Here is a 16,593-nt window from a genome sequence, read left to right on the forward strand (position 1 = left end):
CACCCCCGTCACCAAGTCCATCTCCACCCCCGTGCCTCTTTTGGAGGTAGTGTAAAGGAGGCTGATCCTCCTTCCTGTGCTCGAGGCCACGGAACCCGTCGGTGACGCGGGCCCGTCCGAGTCGGACATGCACGGCTCCACTTCGGGGATAGTGATGCTAATTTCAGCCGTGTTGGGTGGCGCTTGCTGTGGAAGTTCCATTTGTGGAGGCGGTGTGGTCCTTGGCGCTGAGTTTGCCGTTTTGGTGAGTACCTTCTGCCTCAGCGACGTGGATTTTGTCGCAGCTGAGTCGGCGGTTCTGCGTGAGCCTGACTTTACAGAATCTGCTTGCGATTTGGTAGACATTGTGTTGTATTTTGTTGTTTGTTCTTAAATATCTATTACAATGTTTATTCTTAATATTTATACAATATTTATTCCTATGTATCTTGTCTATATGGTTTTAAATATCTTGTGTTTATATGTATATATATATTATTGCTATTACTATTTCTAATGATTTTTTTTTTTTTTTTATTTTTTTTTTATTGTCGGTAGGGACTCACCTTTCGCTGATGTTCTGCGATGTCTGTGTTGTTGGTTGTCCCAGGAAGATTGAGTACGCCGCGATGGGTGGTAGCGCCTTTGTTAACTTTGGCTCTCTGGCAGTGTGTGCGCTCGCGTGGTCGGAGACACTGTCTAATGCGGTGAAGTGACGGCGTTGGTCTGCAAGCACGTATATTCCGTACAGTATCACGTACGATTTCACGTACGAATTCGCTGTAGTACGTGCTCCTCGGCAGGCACGTACGTTCAATCGGCGAAAACGTGACCCGGAGCACGCACTCGCTACAGTGAACAGCTTGTTTCTCCTGAGGTCTTCCCGCAAAATCCCGTTATAACTCCGGAACCCTCACTGATTTCGCGTCACAAACACTACGTCCTGTCGAGTCACTCACTGAGCTGCCTTCCTGCCAAAATTTGAGGCGCTAGGCTCCGAATTTCCTATTTTTTAGGAATATTTTCCGCGGAGCAGATGTTGCGCGTGCGAGTGTTGAGCGTGTTCTCTAATATAATAAGTGTTATATTTATATATTGTGGTTCTTAAATACTACTAGGACGCGGAGGGCGTGCGTCTGTTCCGCAAGTTCGTGGGCGGCGCGGGCGGCCTGCACGTGGACCGCCTCAATTTCTACTTCGCGGTGCAGGGTCTGCGCCAGGAGGCCGAGCCCGTCAAGATACGCCAGGTCGTGTCTGCCATATACAAGTTAGTAGCGCTGTGTCTGTTATATACGAGTACACATGTAGCAACCAGATCGTAACATAGTGTTATGAACATGGACATGGAATGAAAATGGACTATCAAACACAAAAAGAATGTATCAGTTGGAATCAGTAGTTCCTGAGATTAAAGTGTTCAACCAAACCAATTGTAGCTTATTCTAATTACGCTTGGAAGTACAAGTGAAAATTGTTTATTTCAAATAACATAAGTGAAAATATTGTGTATTGGGCATAACACGCAACATTTTTACATTGCTGGTCTGTCAACAAAATAATAAATCGTTTATATTTAATCTATTTTTTTCAAGCCAATCCTTATTAGACACAACGAGTCGCAGAGAGAGAGAGAGAGCGCCACATAAGAGCGTTTCTAAAATATATTTCTCGATTTTTCGTTCGTGTATAAATAATTATTGTCACTATAGTGATCCCTAATTTTTTTTTTTATATTATAAACAGATTTTTACGCAAGTCTCAGCTAGCGATGCCTGAGGAGTTGAAGCAGCGTGTGAAGCAGAGCCTCAAAGATGGCACCAACATTGAGAAGACAATTTTCGATAATATGGAACAGGAGGTCAGTATTTTGTAATTTTATTTAAATTCGGCAGTAATCAATCAAATATATAGTTGTGGGTTTTAATTATATATTACTAAGTCCTTATTAATTATTATTAGGAGAAAATTTCAAATAATTATGATTTCTAGTAATGGTCTATAAAAAATAAAAATGGATTGTAACACAGTGGGATTTTGACAGTGGTAACGATGGTTGTGGCTCCGATCCACTGAATTTATGGAGTCTGGATTGATGTTCTTAATCTTTTTGATCGGTTTGGACAAAGCGCGGCATTGGATTCTATTAATCAACACTTAATGCCTTCAAATGGGACTTTCGAAAATGGAGAATGTAATGTCTTTATTACTTCATACTAGGTATCTTTGCCTACCAATATAAGTAACAAGTGGTCCCTGGTGCCCCGCAGGTGACGCGCGCCATCACGGAGTCGACGTACCAGTCGTTCCTGCGCTCGGAGGCGTACGTGTCGTACGTGAGCGCCGCCACGCAGCCGCTGTCCTCGCCCGACGCCTCGCCCGCTCACTCCAAAGAGGTATGCATCCACTGTAATGTAGTCTGTCTCTTTTACACACTCGACACATGCATATACGAGTACTAAGCAGACAGTGAAGTTATATGTGTGTAGTTTTTTTTTATGTATGTCTACTTACTTAATTACATTAAATTTTGAAATACTTTCGGATTAGTCAGAATTAGTCAGAATATTACAACTGTTACTACGTCAGACTTCACTACGTCTGACGTAGTAACAGTTGTAATATTCGTGTTTTGTGTTTTTTCTAAAGCTTTTCAATTGTAACTTATTTGTAAGGTGGCGTAGCTTATACTGTGTGAAGATTTACTACGTGAACCATAGACAATACATGTCTGCTTCGCTACGAATTAAAACGAAGGGGCGTAGCTTTCTCTATGGTAACCGCAGACAGGCGTGTGTAGTACTACAATTTAAAGTAATAGTATTTGTATATAAATTACGGGGTTTGTTTATTTGTTGATTTATTAAAAACGAGTATATAGTATGTTAGCATATTATGTAATATTTATTAAGTAGTTACATATATGTATAAAAAGTAAATTATGTTTAAGTTTTTTATTTCTTATTTATATAAACATTTCTATGACAATAAAGAACCATTAATGTAATATAATTCAATTGCAAGACAATGCAAATAATTGCAAAGAGTTTTGTTTTCTTCATTAGTTTGCCTAATCGAACCTATGACTCGTGTATATCAGTTTCATCCAAGCACTACATTTAAATTGTAATCACCAGGTGAGCGTGGGCGGCCTCGCGACCCTCCACGAGGGACAGGAGCTGGGCGCAGGAGGTGCGGGCGCGGCGGGCGGCGTGGGCGCGCGCCTTACGCACGACGCGCTGCTGCTCACACAGTCGCGCCGTCTGCACTGCGACGTCGCGCCGTGAGTGACCGTCTATCCATTATTTATCCTGAAGACTGTACCAGGCGGGAATAACGCTGATAAGTCTATATCATAATTAGTGAATAAATGACATAATTGAAAAATCTGTTTTGCTCTGTAGTAAAACAATCTTGTGCATTTCAAAATACCTCTTAAATGAAGAGCTAATCATAAAGAAATTATGTTTGAAAATCAATTTAATAAATTACGCCTGGTACAGATATAGGAACATACACATGTACATATATTTTTATATTATATAGAAAAGTATCACTGTTGACTATGTGTTGTATTGACAGATAGACTTTTACATATTTTAAATAGTGCAGGGATTGGTTTTTCTCTATGTGATATTTTTCTTAAATATTTTATTTTTTGTAAAAATTTAATATTTATTATCATAGTAAGACTGCTATGTTAGAGTGTTAGTTACTATGGAATAGTGCTAGCAGTGCATGAGTGAACTAGATTTACGCTTCTTTTTAATTTAATTATTATTTCAAGCTTTACTTATTTTGCGTTATTGTTTTTCCCCCATGTTTGTGCCCCGCATGCCTGCTGCCCCGACATTGTGCACCTGCTATGCTGATGACCACTTGACATACAAATCCTTAATCTTTACACATATACCCTCTAACTGAGTTAAAAAATAATTTCATTCAATATTCCTTTCTATTTAAATTTAAAATTCGAATAATCAATAATTAAATGAATTTTATTCTCAATTCTTCATCAAAAACCTATCATATATTCAAAAAAAATTCTACTTTCGCCTCAACCTCATATTAAAAAAAACAAACGACCTGTCATCATCATGTTTTGAATTGAATTCTTTTTAAAAATTTTAACATATCTCCGAAAATTTTGTACCCTTGCCTCCATCCCAATTAAAAAACCGACCTGTCACTTTGACTCCCGTCCTCTACGTCGTCCATTGCGCGCTGGGCAGGCGCAAGCGGTCGGTGTACAGCGCGCACGTGTCGTACGCGGGCTACACGCCCGCCTCGCGCCAGGACTCGGAGCGCGCCAGCCTCAGCAGCGGTCGCACCGACAGCGATGCCGTCTCGCTGTCCGGAAGCAGTCTGTGAGTAGTCTCGAAACTCCTACAGTACGGTCGCCCTGAAGTTAGTTATTCACTGCCCAAGTTAATTAAGCGTAAAAGTTCAGAAAGTTTAACTTCAGAGTGGCCACGACTTATCGGTTGTACTGTAACCAAATTTAAAAAAAAATGTATTGTCAGTTTGATTACACACTTCCTTTAGAAGTTATATGGTAAGTTTAGAAAAAAAAGGAGTGTAAAAGGAACAATAAAAACCGTCATGAACTTGGATAACTTCTTGTATAAAAGTAAGTATTGCTATAACTGTAGACCCAAGCCCCACGGCTGTATCCATATGCTTTATTAGATATACCTCCTACTAATTATTATTCACGCCTTATTAGCATTTTGTTATCATTTGAGTTCAGTTGAGTTTCATTTTTATTTTTAAAGCCTCATTTATTTGAATGTTATCAAACCAATTTTATTAGTTAGTTATTTAAAAATCTTTTTGTATATAAACATTTGTATTATAATTCATTTTGTACATAATAAAGAACAGAAGGAACTTAGTGTTGAGGCACTTCATTTTCTACTTTCCTTAATTTTCGAGACTAGATATTGAGTGGTGAAACTACTTATTTCTTATAGTAATCATATAATTTTGACCAATAACTATAATAATATTTCCAGTGATGGCATGTCTGTCCGAAACGCGCGCGAGAGCCGCGAAGCGCGCCACCGACCGCGTTTGTATGGGCTCGACCGACACGCCGTTATCAATAAAGATACTGATACCGCTATGGTAAGTTATAGTATTTTATAAAGCTTTTTAGGGTTAAAATTGGGATTTTAGAATCGAAATTGAAAATGGTTTGTCAGCTAAACGCTGTATCCCACACACAGCAAAAATATTGAACTTTTCTCGACTTGGGATCGAACTCATAACCAGTCCCGTTTAGTCATTCATTGTGCTCCTGCGCCACGTCTGGCTAAGACTTATTGATTCAAATAACTATCTTAATATTTGTTAATATTTTAAGTTTGATGTATTGAATATTTTATTGTTTTTTTAGATGATCCCGCGCACACAGCGCGTGCAATCGGAACAGTTACGTGTATTACCCCCAGACGAGTTCGCGCCTATCCTTATTGAAAAGCTGGAACGCGTCAAGCGTGATCAAGAAAACAAGGAGCGCTTAGAACGGAGATTAGCTGAGGTAGACAACTTTTTTTTTCCATAGCTTCATGTTGTGTATAGTAGGGATCTAAAGGGAGCTTATTGTTAACACATTCAATTTCCCAATTTTTGCTTAACCTTCGAGAGATTGTTTTGCGAACGTTGCAACTTTGTCTTTAGCATGGAAATAATTTATTTACTCGATCGAGAACCGAATCCACAACTGTAGTGGTTACCACTACACAATGACGGTAAAAAAAATACATACGAAAACTTCATATGCTTGTTGGAAGTAATATATTTTTTTAAGATTATAACGTATTTTACTTATAAAAAAATGTTAATTATTTTACAGGGTGAAGGCGATGACATGTGCGCTCAAGCGTTACCGCCTCAACTAGTGGCCGCCGCCATACGAGAGAAGTTGCAGTTGGACGACGACAACGATCAGGATATACTTGGTGAGTTATCATTTCTATTGTTTATTAAAGATAGTATCATTATCATATTCCAGTGGTTACTTCCTTCCGTGTTTCTTTATGCAGATTCCCTAATAAATAAAGCTAATAATTAATATTTGAATTTGTTCTTAGACCAGCACGTGTCTCGTGTGTGGTCGGAGCGCACTCCCGGCGCGTCCCCGCCCGGTGGTCGGAGAGCCCGCGGTCGGCACGCGCGCCGCGCGCCCTCTGCGGTGTCCGCGGACTCGGGGCACTACGACGCGCCCCCCGACCATGGGCTCCGCGACCACGCACACCCGCACTCGCTGTCCAGGAGGTATGTACTCTTAATACTTTTTAGAAAACAATTACGCTTGATACAACTTATTTTTGTTGCTAGCATCTCTGTAGGTAGATTTTAACAAATTTCCAAGACCCAAAGATAAGTACTTAGAATTATCAATTGGCGAGAGCGGAAGCTATTTATTAAATATTTTTTTATAAATTTAAAGTGTTATTCCAAAGAGACGCGGATTCAAATCCCGCTATGTTCTAATTTTTTAACCGTCTTCAAAAAGAAGGAGGTTATCAATTCGACTGTATTTTTTTATATGTTTTCTAAAAAGTATTTTTCTTTCCTAAGAGTAACACTTTTAATTTGTAAAAAATATGTCCATCTCCCCCTTGTCTATCTTTTCTTAGTTAGAACAAAATTGTATTGAACGCAATGTAGTAGGGGCCTGTGTCTATCTACACTCGAACCACAGTCATCAGTCAAACTACAGTCTATAGTTGTTTAGAAAGCTACTCAAAGAATGATAATTTTCAATTTAAATTTTATTGTTATTTTTATTTTCTCTCTCTCTCTCTCTCTCTCTCTGACAAAACAGATACTATGCCGTACTTGAGTTCTATCTTGCTTTTAAGTATACAGGCAAATTAATAACATATCAAAGTCATAATTATTATACTTTATTCTTTGAATTAAACTACATATTAAATGAATAATAATTTTTTATCTCAGATCCTTCTCCAAAAAGACCGTAACAGAGTTAACTGATAGTGGAGTGTCTGTGGTCAGTGAAGGCACAACCAGTGCGGCAGGAGTGGAACCCCGTATCCTCCTGTGGATAGCGGAGGGTTCGGAGAGAATGGACAGAAGGAACTATAGAGATATGTCGTCCAGAGGTTCGTCGGCTGATCGAGATGAACATAGGCGAAGGGAGAAGAATCAAAGGAGTCGGTAAGATATTTTTTTAGCTTTACGCTGTATAATTAATAAAAATAAAAGTAACTTTAATATCCTAACTTATTTTTTTAACAATATCTTTTTTCTATTCCCATAACTACCTTAATTACTTTCCTGCTAAACATTAAGCCATGTCTTGTAATAATTGAAAAACATAAACCTTATCCTGGTCGAGCTGAAGTAAGATTTTCTTAACTTTTGCTGCCTTCGTATTATACACTCAAAAAACAACAAAAAAAGAAAAGATCCTAGAATCACAAGCAGCGACCATATGTAGCTAACTACACGGCAGCCATGACACGTCAACCTTACTATAAATTACACATTTTATATGATTTCCGTTCCCTCCAGTGGCACCGGCGGGAGTACAGGTAGCAAATCAAGCGCAGGCAGCGGTAACGCTGGGGTTACAACTGGTACCGGAGGTACACAGGGTACAGATGTTCACACAGTGGTCGTAGTGAGCTTCTTAGACGAGAGTGTACCTTACCGCTTTAAAGTACCGGCGGCCCCCCTCACGTTGAAGACTTTCAAAGATTACTTACCTAGGAAGGGAAATTATAGGTACTTTTTTTTATATTAATTACATTATTTTAATTTTTTTGTTTTTATTGCTGTATTGCTGTTTGTACTGCTATCAAACTAAACGCCATGTTCATGGACTCGCGTGACCCACTAATAACTCCAAATAAGGTTAGTAAAGCAAAACATTTGCTTTAAATTTGGATAGAATTGTGATTTTTACTAGGCTTTAAAGGATAGTATGCTGTTGGTTAGTACTGACCGCGTTGGGAGTCAACGAAGATACTAGTTTCCCAGGTTCTTTTTGCCTAGACTACCACGTGGGAGATAGAACGTGAATATAAGTAAATAATAATAATAAAAAAACATAATTATTTTAAAATTAAACCTATCTTTTACAGATACTTCTTTAAAACTGAATGTGCGGATCTCGACAACACCGTCATACAAGAGGAAGTCAGCAACGACGCTGACACGCTGCCAATGTTCGAGGGAAAAGTTATGGCTCGCGTTAAAAGTATAGAATGAAGTGATTTGAACCTTAGGTCATAAAAGATGGAGTTCAATGTGTTGCATATATATAGTTGCCATGGCAACGAAATAACTAGGAGTATCTCTCGTTTAAAGTAGCATGAAGCCTAAAATAATTAGACCTTTTTGTCTTAGGCGATAAGGCCCAATATGTGTTGCTTGTTGTTGCCATGACAACGAACTAATTTGGGCCTTCCGTTTTAGACGATAATGTTTAATTTGTATTGTATACAGTTGTCACGGCAACGAACAACCTATTCAAACGATATAACGAACCTTCTGTCTTAAGAGATATGGTTCAGTTTAAGTTGGCAAACAAAATCCCTTTAGCCATATTGTTTCTCTTTCATCTATTTGTATCATTGGCAATGTGGGATAATAACTTTTGGCAAAACAACGAATACATACAATTCTTTTGTCTTAAGACATAAGGTCCAATGTCCTTATCAAATTATCGCCCTTTCGCAACGAGTAAATTTGAACTATCTGTTATAAAAATAAGGTTGAATATTCATTGCAAGTGCAGTTGCAGTGCAGCGGTCGCCTTGGCTGTTCCCTTCCTTATATAAGATTCGATGTTTATTGGTTGAGGTCTAGCTATTAACATATTGGTATTTATATTATTTTTTAGTTAAGAGCAAGCTAATTAGGATGTGTGCTCTTTTCTTAGGTCAATTATTAATATTTAAAATTTTCTTTTTTATATAAAATTTATATTATTATAATAATTTAGTGGATATCAATTATTTCTTTAATGAAAATTATATTTTTTTTATTAGGCTCTACGCAGTCTTAGTATATTGATTGTCTCTCTTATTTTTTCTAATTATACTTGCTCTGAACTTAAGAGTTATTATTAGTGTAAATAATAGTTATTGTTATTAATTTGAAGTACTCGAAGATGTGTCGAATTTGAGTGTGTAATGAATTTTTTTTTACTTGACTGAAAATTATAAAATAATTATTTTAAAATTAATTATATTATAATATATGATCAGTTCTATTTCTCTAATAGTACTAAATCACAAATTTATAATAATTGACAGTCCTTCCAAAAGTAATGTTTAGCGATCCTGTGAAACTACTTGTATATATATTGTTTAAAAAACAATTAATAATATGTATATTTTATACTAATCCAGTGAATACTATAATGTGGTATAGTCATAAAAATTTAGATTATTTCTAACTAAATCCGTTCCTTCTATTAAAAAAATAGTAATTTACTATTAATAGTTCATAAATAGGTAAAAGCAGTACTTTCGTACATTTTATATTTTTTTTTTTTTTTTACTGACGCATGTCCCGGTGCATACAGCCAGGGCGACTTTGAAATATTGTAAATTATTTATTGTATAAATAATAATATTAATATGACGTTATCAGCAAATATGATAAGAAGTACGGCGGATACAATGTAAAGTGAATTCTGTTCCTCGACGTTTTTAGCTTTTTTTTATATATATATAAAAATATATTTTCATTTTTTAATGAGCTAGTTGTTGGGTACGCTTACTACTGTACGATATATTTTAAAAGCGATTTTTTTTAATGTCGTATGCAATTTTTTTTTACTCTTAGCGTTACGTGAATGACTGCTTAGTTTGTACATTTTAAATTAATATAGAATAAAGAGACGCGTTCTGTTCGATTTCTGTCCAGTGGAGATCACTACGTGGCGATAAGACATTAAGACATTTGCCGTGGGAGATACTGGCTGCTTGGATTTTTTTTAATTCACTTAACTTTTTATATAATATTCAAGCACTTCATTATGTAAATATGTACCACTTAACACAGGTTGTACAAGCACTAGTATCTTTTACGTCAAATTGTGGAATGCAAATGTTAGATTGAAATATGTATTCAACATTCTGTATAAAAGATCTCAACTAAATAAATATATTGAATATAATATTCTTGAGAATATTCGAGAAATACAAACAAAAAGATGATTTAAATACAAAACAGTTTAAAAGCGACAAATAATTTTCTTATATTAATTAAAAACTACAATTTTAGTAGTCCTTTTTTAGTATAAGAATTTAGACTAAATCGTTTTTGTTTGTATTTCTCATTTAATATATGGATAGTTGATGTTATTGAGGCTGCAGCTGTCTTGTAAAGATTGATTGTTTTTATATTGAAAACCAGTCATTGTATATCAGAGTGATGTGTTGACTTTGTAATTGTTTTTTATAAATGTTGCCTGCATCTATAATAAAAAGTTGCCATTATACATAATTTAAATTGTGAATCCAAGCTATTTAAGAAAATTTATAATTGATTGATTGAATATATATTATCTCTGCCATATTTCACATTATAAATGACATTTACAAAGTTTTCATATCGCTCTATAGCGCTAGTACCAGTTTCGAATATCCAGTTACTTAACAATGACTAGTCCATACATATACTAGTATATACATATAATATGTGTATGTTCGTCTGTACATCGCCGCCGGCCGAGTGCGCCTCACACTGCACTATATTGAGAATAGGGTGCGTAATAATGTGCCTTCAATGTTGATAAGTTTTTCATAGTTGATGCTTCTAATTAGACTTAAGTAACGTGTAAATATAGAAATAACGCCACTGCGATTCGAACTCGTTTATTTTTTAATTATTTAATTAATGTATAATTTATTGGGCGAGGTCGCGGGTTCCGGCGCGGAATGTTTCAGTCTGTTCGATGTCTTCCTTCTTTGTACATATTAATCTTACAGTATTAGTTCCCTGGACTTACTTTAACAACCTCCCTCCCTCCCCTATTTTCACCCTTACGCGCGTCAGGTGAGCCTTCGGCTTCGTCCAAAGCAGCGCCGATTGTATAAATAGATGACTATATCTTTGTAAAGCGCATCACGTGCCCACTTCCACTTGGTATTAAAATATATATTGTCCTTGAGGGCTCAAACTATGCGAAAGTTAAAAATTGCTCGTTGAAATTGTAAATTATAATGTTTTTCAAGTTTAAAGTGTATACGGATGTGGGAATAATCGATTTGTAATAAAATAATTAATTGTTAGTATTACCGACAGCGATGGCGCACCGTCGCGTCGTATCGAACCTTGTCTAATAGTAAAAGAGTTTCACTAATCGGACTGTATTATTTTTTTATCTAGCACATGTAACATTTAAAAAAAATAAACTGGAACTGTGCCATATATATCTTTGACTTTTATTAATTGTACAAATAAAATGTAATATTATCGAGAACCCTCTTATTTTGAACCTATTTTACTTACATTAATAGTAGTACTGGTCATAATTTATAGAAATAAGAAACAATGAATTATTTTTAAATAGTTTATTTATAGTTTTCTAATAAATAATAATACTAAAAGTAATTATGTGAAACAAAGTGATATGGGAATGAAAGTAGGTGACTTAAATGTGAATTGCCTGCTTTACGCAGATGATGCAGTGGTCATTGCATCATCAGAATGCGAGTTGCAGGCATTGGTGATTACACTCAATTGTATGAAAGAAAATCTGTTTTAAAATCGCAAATATTTTCCAAGAAACATAGTATAAGACAACTTGGAATTACGCATAAACAAAACTCTTATTAACTTCTTATGTTATATATAATCTCAATATATTAAATTTATTTAAATACGTAGCCAGGTACTCTGTAATATATTAAAATATTTAACAGATAAATTTTAATTTATCTAAATATATCTCTTAATCCTCGTACAAGCTGTTGTATGAGCGGGTCGTCGTCCTCGTAGCCGGCGGAATGCATGTGATGTTGTATACTGGATATACACTGAAATATAAATTAGTTAAAGTACAGTACAGTCGGCGAGTCGTAGTTACTGCCTAACCTAGATTTTCTTACTTTGGTCATTTTCTTCCCGAGTGAATAGGTAATGCGCAAAAGTTCTGAAACGCTAACTTTAGGATGGCCACGACTTTTTGACCGTACTGTAAATATCTTATTAAAGACATTTACTATAGACGTTTTTTTTAAATTTTTTTTGGTCTGATAAGGGTGTATATAGTAATATTACATTCTTCATACGGCCAAGAAATATAATGTGCAGAATCAATCATCAATTATATTTAAAATCCCAAATTCAAATTAAAAATATATATTAAACTAAAACCTTTTCCAAATACGTCAATCCAGCTAAAGGGCACACATCCTCAACCATGTTGACACTTAAATGATTCCTATCACTAAAGTTGAGTAGCAAGTCTCGTAAGTCGTCGAGTAAAGCGGGCAAAGTGTCGGATGTGAGGTCGGGAACCAATTTGATATTTAATTGGTAACCCAAAGGCAAGTCTGGGTCCTCTTCATTGTCCTCTGTGCGGAAACATCTGGAAGTAGTTATATTATATCAATATTTACAAAAAAATAGCTGGTACTAAGGGAGTTGTATGTATCATGGAGTATCGGAGATAAATGGTGGGATTTATCTTTTTGTTTCACTGATTAAGTCGCAATGACTCGAAAGTTGGGCGTAAGCTAAAAGGTACCCATTATAATTTTTTCTTATATAACTTCATGTTCATACACCTACCTATCTGTTACGATTTTATTATAAGTATAGAGGTAAGATTAAAAATAAACATATTTGCCCTTCAGAACCCTCGTGGCAACACAAGCGTGCGCCTATAATCGTGACGTTTACGGCTACGATTCCCAGTCGGATGAATGAAATATTTAATATATTAATGTCCCGCTCAAGTAACGAGGCACAGCGTGGTATTGACTTCCGCATCTGTACACGCAATGACTGCAAAAATCGGCGGAAGTGTTTCAATGCGAACAGGTCCCCAGGTTCCCTATAACTATAAAAACGTACCTGACGACCGACGCGCGTCTACCAGGCGCCCAGCCCTGCGAAGAGATGAGCGCGACGAGCGGGCGTCTCGCACGCAGCGCTTGCACCGCGCGCTGCGAGCGCAGGTCCTGGGCGGAGGGCGCAGGCGGGAAGCGCGGGTGCGAGTGGTGCCAGCCGCAGACGGGCGTGCCGCGAGCTGTTAGCCATTCGGAGGCTTGGGATTGCGATACTGTGGGATGGTAATATATTATGAGTGATTTAATAAATATATACAATATGATCGACAGTTCGTGGCCGCCCGGAAAATAGTTGTAGATGGCTAAGTGCACAAAAGTGCAATAGTTCAGCTTGCCTAACTTCAGAGTGGCCACACCCCATCAACCATACTATAATAAACTATTGATTCCATAAATTTTACCTGGATCCATATCACAGTGTGTTACTTCGGCGGCTGCGGAGACCCGACGATATATCCTCAGGCAGAGAGACGGAGAAGTCCACACTCCACCTAACAAGCCCATGACCTCACCCCGGGATGTATGGGCATGAACGTCCATTGTTATGAGGGCTGATGTTGATAAATGGATTGTGAAGGGAGCCTATATACAAAAAATATGAATAGAATAGAAATTCGGTAGTGTAAATTATAAGAAAGATGAAAAAAAGCTTTTTTCAAAGCTTAACAATGTTCTTGTAAATAGCAGTGTATGCAAAAGGAACCTAGTCTTAAGGCACGCTATTCCCCATGCATTTCTACTTTTCAAGACATTGCGTGTTAAGTGGCGAAACTCAACGCCGCACTTTGTCTGCTAAAGCAGGGAAATAAAAATAATAATTATTATAAAGTCATTCCCCTGAGTGGGGATCAAATCCACAACCATCATGTTTACCGGTGTCCCACTGCACCATGATAGTCTCTAGTTTTAAACTCAATTCAAATCATAAACAAACAAACAACTTATATAAACATATAGAACAAATAAACTTACAGGCTTCTCTGAATTATAGAAACGACATGGTATTAATTGTACTGCAGTTTTTTTATTCTGTCTCTCTTTCCTTGGCTCTTGGCCTATCTCATATAAATCACCAGATTCTGTGTGCATTATTGTATAACCGCCACCGCCATCCTGTAAAGTTTATTTTTTAAAGAAACTATTATCTATGTATTAATATGTAAAGTAAAAACTTTAATTAAAAGAGTAAACATATATAATTTATATAGAGGAATGCAGAATATCTTAATATTTGGTTGAAACAAACCATATTTTTATATGAATTACAAAATTAGTAAAACAAATATAGTACAGTGTATGTCATCATATGACAATAGATACTTTTGTATAAAGTGACATATAAATTACTTTGGCAACATACATACCTACGTCAATGGCTCCTCAAGTATATATTATTTGATCAATTGTTTACTTGACAGTAACATTTTGTCTTGGTACTAAGGTAAAATAAAAATATTTATACTTACCAAATGTATTTTACGATTCCTTTTAGGCATTGGTTCAAATTTTCTCAAAGGCACTGCAATAGGAGCTTCTTTGCTTGTATTTTCTATTTTGTTTACAGTTTCTTCAGCTTTTGGGATTTCAGAGTCACTATCTATGTCTACTTCTATGTCACTCTCACATTCTGAATTCTTTTTCTTTTCTATTTTAATCTAAAAATGAAAAGATTTAGATAAAAATAGAAAAAAAAAATTGTGTATTAAATGACAGGACTCCCGAGTCTCGCGTTTTGCTTTGTTACCATAGTAAAAAAAATAAAATATTAAATATTAATAAAATATGCCTCTGAGTGGGAATTGAATCCACAATTGTTGTGTTTATAGATCGTCTCAATGAAGCTGTTTTTAAACAGTATATAGTATTTTAAGATATAAATGTTACTTACTACTTGTTCTCCCTCTGAAACAGGTAATGCCAGTCCGGAACCTAAAACAATTTGCATTTTAGGACTTTTCACACTCTCATCAAACACACTGGAGTCTTTTCTTTGCCTTCTTGGAGGTGATTTAATTAAACTATCTTTACTTTTATTCCTAATTTTTCCCTTATCATAATTTCTGGATACTTTCCTTCTATGATTACCCATTTTTTTTATAATTTTCATTTTTTCTTTTTGTTCTTTAAAGGAATTTTTCAATATATCCTCTGTAGTATCTACTTCAGAACCAACCGATTCCATAGATCCAATAACTAAGTCATCCTCATAAAATATTTCTGAGGAATTTAATAAAATGGCAACATTATCTTTTGATTTTAAAAGGCTTTTTTTTGCCATTTTATTATTATTTTTTGTTTTATATGTTTTTTTTGGTGTAGATATTGTAGGAGCACCTGTAGTTACTATACTAAGTACATCATTCATATTGACTAAATCATTGTTAATCATTTCTTCTTTACTTATTCTTTCATTGTGATTATTTTTTTGTGCTGATCCTGGTGTATCTAAATGTATACCATGCTCAGCTTCTATCAATGCCTGAATTTCAGCTGCTGTTTTAGTTTTTAAAGTTTCTGATATTTTATGTATGTTTCTACCATATTTCACCTGTAATAATATAAAGAAAGGTTTATATTTATTTTACAAAATGTATACAAAATTGAATATTTCTGATTGAACTCTTGTGTGTATAGAGATAAGTTTTATACATGTTCAATAATAGTAAAATCATGTAATATAAAGAAATCTAGATTTTACCATTTCTTTTTTAAGTATAAGTCTTTCTTCTTGACTCCAGATAGTCTGTTGTTCATTATTACCCCTATTTGTTTTACTATTTCCTGAAAGTTTTCTAGATGGACCTTCTTTCAACCTTTAACAGAATATGATATTTAATTTAATTTTTTTCAAGATTAATGAAAAATAACTATTAATAAAGATTTTTGAGCTTAAAGAAAAACATGCACAACAAATACTACCTTGTTTATTTTATAGATATATTACGATTTACATTATGCGTGGACTTTGTTTTTTTCAAGGCTTACCTATTGTTATCTATATTCTGTGTATCATACCAATTGGTTGCTGTTGAGTCTAGGAGCCACTGAGGATGTACTGTGTCTTCTCTGTCTGAACATGAAGGTCTAAAAATAAGTTTGTCTTTTGTCAACTTGATCATTACTGAATTATTGAATACTTATAACAAGTAATGTCTTGGTAGAAGGATTCATTTACTATTAATATTAACTAATGAGCTAACTTTTAATCCTAATAATTGTAGCAAGTAAATTAGATTTAAAAAAACTCAAAATAAACATTAACATTGTTTTGTATTGGTCTAAATGTCAAAATATATCAACATAGATTTTTGTGATATCAGGTGTTTAGAAGGGCATAATTGGTTAGTTACATAAAATAATCTTTTCGCTACTTAAATCTCTTACATTACTTACATTCCTTGGTTATTTTGCGCAAAACAAGAATTAAACGAAAAATCTCCAAGAATGTCAATTTCGTCGTCGTCCGCCATTTTTAGTACTAGCCGCACAGAACACATTTACTAGCCGTACTAGCCGTAGCGGCTACGGCGTAGCCGCAGTCCACAGACAATAGATA

At 35.5% G+C, this 16,593-nt stretch overlaps 2 protein-coding genes across 10 annotated transcripts in view; one reads left to right on the plus strand and one right to left on the minus strand.

Moving 5' to 3' along the window:
• LOC146531618 (axin-like) overlaps positions 1-11,393 on the plus strand; it is a 72,449-nt gene extending 61,056 nt beyond the window's left edge. For 5 of the 6 annotated variants that reach the window (XM_085198736.1, XM_085198737.1, XM_085198738.1 and 2 more), the window contains 12 exons: positions 1,098-1,246; positions 1,723-1,837; positions 2,247-2,372; positions 3,114-3,259; positions 4,209-4,343; positions 4,992-5,103; positions 5,375-5,518; positions 5,834-5,939; positions 6,072-6,255; positions 6,943-7,161; positions 7,519-7,731; positions 8,091-11,393. In XM_085198736.1, coding sequence (XP_085054862.1) covers positions 1,098-1,246; positions 1,723-1,837; positions 2,247-2,372; positions 3,114-3,259; positions 4,209-4,343; positions 4,992-5,103; positions 5,375-5,518; positions 5,834-5,939; positions 6,072-6,255; positions 6,943-7,161; positions 7,519-7,731; positions 8,091-8,217 — 1,776 coding nt within the window. In that variant the 3' untranslated portion in view covers positions 8,218-11,393. The remainder of the gene's footprint in view (positions 1-1,097; positions 1,247-1,722; positions 1,838-2,246; positions 2,373-3,113; positions 3,260-4,208; positions 4,344-4,991; positions 5,104-5,374; positions 5,519-5,833; positions 5,940-6,071; positions 6,256-6,942; positions 7,162-7,518; positions 7,732-8,090) is intronic. The other variant, XM_085198740.1, reaches the window with a different exon arrangement.
• Positions 11,394-11,519: 126 nt separating this feature from the next.
• On the minus strand, positions 11,520-16,587 carry LOC146531619 (uncharacterized). Of its 4 annotated transcripts, none has more exons than XM_085198742.1 (10): positions 16,431-16,587; positions 16,053-16,121; positions 15,736-15,850; positions 14,926-15,585; positions 14,504-14,692; positions 14,010-14,150; positions 13,439-13,619; positions 13,042-13,249; positions 12,340-12,553; positions 11,520-11,999 (listed from the first exon to the last, which is right to left on the minus strand). In XM_085198742.1, exons 1-10 carry the CDS (start codon positions 16,532-16,534, stop codon positions 11,898-11,900), a joined length of 1,983 nt encoding a protein of 660 aa, XP_085054868.1. In that variant the 5' UTR covers positions 16,535-16,587; the 3' UTR covers positions 11,520-11,897. The 4 variants fall into 4 exon arrangements, with proteins under 4 accessions (XP_085054868.1, XP_085054867.1, XP_085054869.1 ...); XM_085198741.1 differs by having other exon boundaries at positions 16,023-16,121; XM_085198743.1 differs by having other exon boundaries at positions 16,023-16,121; positions 16,422-16,518.
• Between the last annotated feature and the right edge of the window lie 6 nt (positions 16,588-16,593).

This window comes from Heliconius melpomene, chromosome 15 (genome assembly GCF_056956725.1).
Source record: "Heliconius melpomene rosina isolate 202511_hmr_F chromosome 15, ASM5695672v1, whole genome shotgun sequence".
Classification (NCBI taxonomy): domain Eukaryota; kingdom Metazoa; phylum Arthropoda; class Insecta; order Lepidoptera; family Nymphalidae; genus Heliconius; species Heliconius melpomene.

Bases quoted from the DNA above. Each gene is read 5' to 3' on its own strand.
- LOC146531619 (XM_085198741.1), bottom strand. From the start codon at position 16,534: ATGTGTTCTGTGCGGCTAGTACTAAAAATGGCGGACGACGACGAAATT. The intron at 15,851-16,022 runs GTAAGCCTTGAA...ATTCTGTTAAAG, and splicing joins CAGAATATAGATAACAATAG to GTTGAAAGAAGGTCCATCTA. The intron at 15,586-15,735 runs GTAAAATCTAGA...ATATTATTACAG, and splicing joins TTATACTTAAAAAAGAAATG to GTGAAATATGGTAGAAACAT.